At 54.3% G+C, this 7,327-nt stretch overlaps 1 protein-coding gene across 2 annotated transcripts; it reads right to left on the minus strand.

Annotated features, from left to right (window-relative positions):
• Positions 1-402: 402 nt before the first annotated feature.
• Positions 403-6,065, minus strand: Acp5 (acid phosphatase 5, tartrate resistant). 2 transcript variants are annotated; one of them, XM_036193340.1, is made up of 6 exons: positions 5,753-6,065; positions 4,758-4,844; positions 4,054-4,320; positions 3,716-3,843; positions 1,648-1,993; positions 403-938 (listed from the first exon to the last, which is right to left on the minus strand). In XM_036193340.1, the coding sequence occupies exons 3-6, from the start codon at positions 4,318-4,320 to the stop codon at positions 696-698; spliced, it is 984 nt and encodes a 327-aa protein (XP_036049233.1). In that variant the 5' UTR covers positions 4,758-4,844; positions 5,753-6,065; the 3' UTR covers positions 403-695. The 2 variants fall into 2 exon arrangements, with proteins under 2 accessions (XP_036049233.1, XP_036049234.1); XM_036193341.1 differs by lacking the exons at positions 4,758-4,844; positions 5,753-6,065 and having other exon boundaries at positions 4,054-4,478.
• Positions 6,066-7,327: the final 1,262 nt, after the last annotated feature.

Below are 7,327 nucleotides of genomic sequence, written 5' to 3' on the forward strand. Positions count from 1 at the left end.
AAACCCAAAAAACAAAAAACAAAAAAAGAGTGTAGCTCGGGTCGAGTCCTTGTATAGCATGCAGGAGGCTCTGGATTCCACAGTAGCACAGGACCTGGATTTCTCAGTCCCATAGCAGGGGTAGGGGGTTAATGCCCACATATAAAGTTAGTTGGTTAGGCATGGGACTAAGAGATGGAAGGGAGAGCCAGAGAGGACTTAACAGGTAAAGGCACTTGTCATCAAGCCTGGGAGCTTGTGTTTGATCCCTGGGACCCACACGGTGGAAGGAGAGAACAGACTTCCACAAGCTGTCTTTTAACCTCCACATATACCCTGAGGCTGCGTTCACCGACGAGTGTACACACACATGCACTAGAACCCTGATGACACACCCATTTTGGAGACAAGTGCAGCCTCGACAACTATTCTTTTATTGAATAGTGGTGACAATAAAAATGCCTGATTTAGAAGAAAGCTTCACTCCAAGAAAGCTCTACCCCCAGACCTCAGGGGTGAGCCTGGCAGTGGGGTGGGGCGAGCCGGTGTACTTCTTCCGTGGACGTGAGCCTCTGTGGTTTCCTATCCCACTCTGCCAGAGCACGAAGGACAGAGAAAAAGCTGCCTGTGGGTGAGGTCCTCACAGCACCTACCCACCATGCGTGCAGAGGCCTCCTGCCACAGAGCCACTAGGGGACAAGCAGAATCCTAGGTGTTCAGAGTCTGGGTCGCCTGGGCAGGCTGGTCTTGAAAAGTGATTTTCCAGAAGCTTCCACATAGGTGATGCTCATTTCTTTGGGGCTTATCTCCACATAGGTGAAGCCACCCAGGGAGTCCTCAGACCCGTAGTGAAAGCGCAGGTAGCCGTTGGGGACCTTACGTTGGTGTCGCACGGAGGGGTCCATAAAGTTGCCGGCCCCACTCAGCACATAGCCCACTCCGTTCTCATCCTGCAGATACTGAGGGCAGAGGATGCAAGGTTGGTGACTACAGCTAGGGGATGACCAGGGGTGTCACCTAGACCTACCTTAAGTGTGGGAGTAGGTCTGTCCCTGACCACAGAGCTACCTTGAGCAAGAGATGAATAACCTCTTTGTTCCATCTACAGGAGTACATCCATCCTACTTCACAGAACAGCTGGGAGTTACTCTGGCATTTGGGGAGGGGTGTGTGTGTGTGTGTGTGTGTGTGTGTGTGTGTTTCAGTGTTGAGGATAGAACCCATGGCTTCTTGCTTGGTAGGCAAGCACTCTACCACTGAGCCCCAGCCCCAGCCCCTCACTGGGGGATTCTAGGCAGGGGCTCTCACTGAGCCACGCCCCAGCCCCTCACTGGGGGGTTCTAAGCAGGGCTCTACCACTGAGCCACACCCCAGCCTCTCACTGGGGGATTCTAGGCAGGGCTCTACCACTGAGCCCCAGCCCTAGCCCCTCACTGGGGGATTCTAGGCAGGGTTTCTCAATGAGCCACGCCCCAGCCCCTAACTGGGGGGTTCTAGTCCAACACTCTGCTTTTGAGCCACGCCCCTTTGACATCATAACCTGAGTGAGGGTATCAGTGTTCACAAAGACAGTGGAGGCCTTCTGAACAGCCGGAGTCCAGCCATGCGGCACCTGGCCAGATTCCTGGAAGGATCCCAGATGCCCCATCCTATCCACAGAGATCTCACCTGCAAGTTGTGGTCATGTCCACACAGGTAGGCAGTGACCCCGTATGTGGCCAACAGTGGCCGCAAGTGCTTGACCAGGCAGCGGGTGGGTCCGTGTTCAGCAATGGACCAGATGGGGTAGTGGCCAGCCACCAAAACATAGTCCTCCTTGGCTGCTGCCAGCTGCTTTTTGAGCCAGGACATCTGGCTGCGGGCCACTCCCAGGTCTCGGGGCATTTTGGGCTGCTGACTGCTGAAGTCGTCAGAGTTGCCACACAACATCACTGTGTCCAGCATGAAGATGGCCACAGTGACGTTTGTCCGTGGAATTTTGAAGTGCAGACGGTAGTAAGGGCTCGGGAAGTTCCTGTGGAGGGAACAGGAATTGTGGGTAAACAGTTTAGGCAGGGACACACCAAGATCAGTTCTGGCCAAAGGACTTCCTGTTTTTATTTAAAAAAAAAAAAAATCTTAAAAACATTTCTTTCTAGATCTTATTTATTTATTTTTAATTTTCTAGGCTCGAATGCTTGCCTGAATTTTATATGCTTGAATGTGTGACTGTGTACTGAGTGCATGTAATGCCCATGAGGCCAGAAAAGGATCCCTTGGGATTGGAGTTACCGATGGTTGTGAGCTGCCTTATGGGTGCTGGGAAATGAACCCAGAGGCAAAGGACCTCTTTTAAAAAATTTTAATTGTGTGTGTGCTCACATATTTTCATGTTTGCACATGTGCACAGAAGTTAGGGTCAATTTTAGATGTTCCTCAAGAGCCATGCACCTTTTTTGGTGAGTTTCCGCGTGTGTGGTGGGGATGTACACACCCATGCACTCATGGAGGCCACAGGAGGAGCTGAGTCTCCTCCTCTATCACTCTACACCTCCTTCCTTTGAGGCAAGGTCTCTTGTTGACCCTGGAGCTCATTTATTTATTTAATTTTTTTGGCTAGCCTGGAAGTTAGCGAGCCCTACTGACCCTCCTGTCCTCCCTCCCACCCCACTTACTGCTGGAGTTGTATACACAAAAGACAGTGTGAATGGCTTTTCATGTGGGTGCTGGGATTTGAACCCTGGTCCTGTGCTCGAGCAGCAAGTACTCTTAACTGTTGAGCTGTCTCTCCAGCTACACTGCGTTTGTTTGTTTCCATTTAAAATTTTTCATTGTTGTGCGTGTGTGCGTATGTGTGTGTGTGTGTGTGTGTGTGTGTGTGTGTGTGTGTGTGTAGGTCACAGGACAACTTTTGGTAATGGGTTCTCTTTCCACTGTGGGCTCCCAGGATTGAACTCAGGTCCTCAGGTTTACAAGGCAAGTGCTTTTTACCCACTGAGCCATTTCTCACCAACCTTGCTTTGTGAGACAGGGTATCTCACTGACCTGTGGGCTCTCAGATTCAGCCAGGCTGGCTAGCCATCGAGCCCCAGGGTCCTTCTGTCTCCACAATCCCAGACTAGGATTACAGGCACATGCCTCCACACTCAGCTTTTAACACAAGTTCTGTGGATTAAACTCAGGTCCTTGTGTTTGCTTAGCAAGTGCTTCCCTGACTGAGCTTGCTTCTCAGTCCTGAAAGGCTTATTTGGTTAGGCACAGTGGCACATCTGTCATCTCAATACTCTGGAGGCTGAGACATGAGAATCTTAATTTTTGAGATTAAGTCTAGACTACATAGCAAGATCCTATCTCAAAACACAAACAGCTGAGTGTGGTGGTGCATGTCTGAAATCTTATCCCTTTGGGAGAGGGAGACAGCAGGATCAAGAGTTCAGGATTATCCCTCGCGACATAGGATAGCCAAGGCCAGCGTGGGCTACACGAGACCCCATTTCAACAGAACCACAGACTTCCTGAGGGCAGTACCACTGTTCAGTGAGGAAAGCATCTGGCGCTTGGTGATGACCTGAACTTCAGCCCTGGAAGCCACACAGTGGGACAAGAGAACCGATTCCCACAAGTTGTCCTCTGGTCTCTACACATGTGCTGTGACCCCCAATAAATACGATACAATGAAAAATAAACATTCCCCACAAAGCCAAAGGGTCTCCTTGTCCCTGAGCGAGAGGCTCTTTGGGAAGGAGGGAAGGCTCACCAGCGCTTGGAGACCTTGGAGTAGGCAATTTGTGCTGAGACATTGCCAAGGTGGTCATGGTTTCCAGCCAGCACATACCAGGGAATACTGCGCAGGGTACGGTCAGAGAACACGTCCTCAAAGGTTTCCTGTGACAGACAGAAAGGGCACCCCACCTCCGGGGTCAGCAGGCACCCTGCTGCTCCCACTAAATCAGAGACCAAGGACTAAGGAACCACTTGGTGTCCCAAGCCCTTACCTGGAGGAGCTTTTATGCTTCCCTATGCCCTCCCCGAAGAAGGTCCCAGGTTGAAGTGACCTCCCCACCTTCACCTCCGACCCTGGTGTTGAGCGTATACCTGGAACCTCTTGTCATTGGCATCATGTACTCCAGTGAAGTAGAAGTTGTCCCCCAGGGACATGATGAAGTCAGCACCCATAATCTGCACAGTTCTGGCAATTTCTTTAGCATTGGCCATTTCCCGCGCTGTGTGGAATGGGGCATTGGGGACCCCGCCCCAGTCACCCACAGCTACAAATCTCAGGGTGGGAGTAGGGGCTGTACAGTGAGCCAGGAGCGGGAGTGACATGATCTGCAGGCCCAGCAGCACTGTCTGTGCGTCCATCTGCGAGGGAAGAGAGTGTCTGGAGTCCCCGACGAAGGACAGAAAGCAAGCCCCTCAGAACTCCACTTTCCCTGCTCCACCAAGGGCGAGCCGCTGAGCCTGGTGTGATGGTGCAAGCCTATAAACTCAGGCAGCAGGGAGGCGGAGCAACGGCATCAGAAGTTCAAGGCCAGCCTTGGCTACATAGGAAGTTTGAGAAGTGGAAACAGGAGGTTTGGGGCCAGCTGTACATGAGACCTTGTCTCATCACACACACACACACACACACACACACACACACACACACACACACACACACACACACGAGAGCTAGCTAGCTATAGCTGCCTGTTCCAAAGACAGCAGTAGCAACTGGCCCTGGCCAAGGAGCTGAGGAGCTAGGGAAGGGTGGCCCCACAGACCTCTTCCACCTCCTTCCTCTGGCACTTGGCACTCACCCTGGAGGAAGTACAGGCTGCTCAGTGAGGTGGGAAGAGGAGATCGGGCTCCTGGAGCAGAACTGGCGATCACCGAGTCTATATTCCCTGGGGGAGGAAGTGCATCGTTGGGAAAGATGATGCATTTTCTCCAAGGACGGTCATGTGAGCACTGGACTTCCCCAGAACTGGACATGGGGCTGGGGGTGGGGTGGCGTCCAGGCTGGGCTGGGCGGGGAGAAGCTTCTTCGGGGGCTGCATGCCAGGGTCTGATTGTATGTGTGCTGGGCATCCGTAGGTCCCAGTGTCTGAGTGTCTGCACACTCTCATGAGGCTGAACCTGTTTTGCGTCTGTGTTACACGCTTGGCCGCCTGTCACTAGCTGTCACTTTTTCTGTGTGCATCTGAGCCAGACTGAGTGGGTGCCTCTGCTCTGGCCTGGGAGTTCCGCTTCCGAGCAACCTGAGTGGCTTGTCTGTGACACAGACTTCAATTCTTTGTTCTTTTCGTCTGGAGACAGTCTCAGGTAGCTCAGGCTGACCTCAAACTTCCTATGTAGCCAAGGATGACCTTGAACTCCTGAGTCTGCCTTCCAAGTGCTGGAATTACAGGCCTGAATTCTTCAGTGGCACGCCTGTGACAGACCCCTGGGCATGTCTGTTGTGTGCATGCGGGAGTTCTGCTGCATCTCTAATGTGAGTTCTGCGTTCGGAGTCATCTAAGTGTGGGGCTGCCTCTGTGTCCACCTCGCCCCGACAAACAGCACCGCTGGCGGCCTTTTCCAGGAAGTTCTGTCCAGGATCTTCCCTGGCCTCCCCACACCCCTCCAGCCCGAGGAACTCCCAGAAGGGACACAGCACGTGGCTGCAGCCTCTTGACTCCAGCACCCTCAGCAGCTGTCCGCACACCCACCGTTTGACCGCGGAGCCCAGAAGTGTGGAAGGTGGGGCCCTCTTCTCACCTCCCCACCTCCCTCCTCCCCTGTACTCCTCAGACTTAGTTCCCTCAACACTCACCAGCAATCCCTGCAGTCTCTGCTAGTCGCGGATCCTGGAGTCCCTCGTTCCGTGCTTTGCAAAAAGGCTCAGAGAGGGTCAGCGACTCGCCCCAGGTCACCCAGCGCGGGGGTTCGCTGTGGATTCCCCACTCGCACCCCTGAGCTGAGGCGAACAGGAAGGAAGTGGGTGACCTGAACGGGCAGAGACCCCTCCCTCGTGAGGGGCAGCGCTGAGGGCTTGGCCCGACCGGTCTCACGTCGCCCGTCTGTCCGGGGTCCCAGCCGTGCCGACCCAGCCGAGCTGCGGATCGCGCCGGGCGGGGCGGGTCGCTGCGGGCTGCACCGGGAGTGGAGAGGCGGCGCCGGCCAGCCGTTGCCCACAGCTCTCTGCCAAGCCTCTGGGTGGAGGCTTGCGGAGGGCGGGTGCCTCGATTTCCCCGCCCCAGCCCTGCCTCAGCCTCTACCTGGCGCCTTCCCTCGGGGCTCAGAGTCCCGGGAGAGGAGGGGGCCCCGGACCTGGTTTCATCACCACCCGCCTCCAGCCCTGGGGGTGCCCGCAGCCCTGGACCGAGCCGGGCTCCCTAGTCAGGTGTCATGTCTCCAGCCGGTCTCTGGGTCTTTAAAATGGGTGAGAAGGAACCAGGGTGGCAGGTCAGCGGGAGGCGTGCCTAGCACCGGAGCCGCTCCGGTTCCGTCCCCAGCAGCAGGATGGGGGCGGATTTGACCCCTGCATGTGCCAGTCACCTGTAAAGTAGGCCTGCACAATCCAGAGAGGAGGAATTTAGGCGGAGAGGGACGCAGGGGCTCAGAGCCACCCTCTTCTGCGGGGCTTCCCCGTTCTTTCGAACAAGAAAGTTTGCGGCTTTGCGGGGAGGCTGGGGATGTGGCTCAGTTGGTAGAGTGCTTGCCAACGCGTACCAAGCCCTGGATCCCAAACCCAAGTCGGATAAAGCAGGGGCACACCTCTGGTCTCAGGCCGTGGAGGACAGAGCGTCAGGTCAAGATAAGTCTCGTCCCAGAGCAAGACACGAGACTGTCTCATTCATAAACAAATACGTTCCAGGGGAGGGGAGTCAAATTGTCCTTAGAATTCCAAAGAATAGCTGGGCCTGCCTGGTGGCTCACTTCTTTAACCACAGCACTTCAGAGCAGAAGCAGGTGGATCTCTGTGAGTTCAAGGTTGGCCTGAACTAGATAGCAAGCTCCAGGATAGCCAAGGCTACGGAGAGAAACGCAGACTCTAAAAAGAAAACAAAACCCAATCCAAACAACAAAAGAATTCCAAAGAATAAAGCCTGGCAATAGGCTTCAAGATGGTAGTGGCACTTCCCAGCAAGCCTTGAGAACCTCGAGTTCCATCCGGGACCCACACGGTGGAAGAAGAGGGTTAACTCAATAAAGGTGGTCCACGGACCTCCACACCATAACAGATAAGTAAATGAGTGTAATGAAGATTTTAAAAGTCCTGGTGTGGTAGATCGTGCCTGTAAACCCAGCATTGACAAGGCTGAGGCAGGAGGACTGCAGTGAGTTTGAGATAGCTTGGCTAAATAGGGAGTTCTAGGTCACCCCGGGCCAAAGTGTGAGGTCCTGT

Source organism: Onychomys torridus, chromosome 7 (assembly GCF_903995425.1).
Source record: "Onychomys torridus chromosome 7, mOncTor1.1, whole genome shotgun sequence".
Classification (NCBI taxonomy): Eukaryota; Metazoa; Chordata; class Mammalia; order Rodentia; family Cricetidae; genus Onychomys; species Onychomys torridus.

What these genes read in the sequence shown, in the direction of transcription:
- Acp5 (XM_036193340.1), bottom strand. Translation starts at nt 4,320, where the DNA reads ATGGACGCACAGACAGTGCTGCTGGGCCTGCAGATCATGTCACTCCCG. An exon ending in CCAATGACAAGAGGTTCCAG is followed by an intron (nt 3,844 to 4,053) that starts GTATACGCTCAA and finishes TGTCTGTCACAG; the next exon opens with GAAACCTTTGAGGACGTGTT. An exon ending in GACATGACCACAACTTGCAG is followed by an intron (nt 939 to 1,647) that starts GTGAGATCTCTG and finishes CTCTGCCCTCAG; the next exon opens with TATCTGCAGGATGAGAACGG.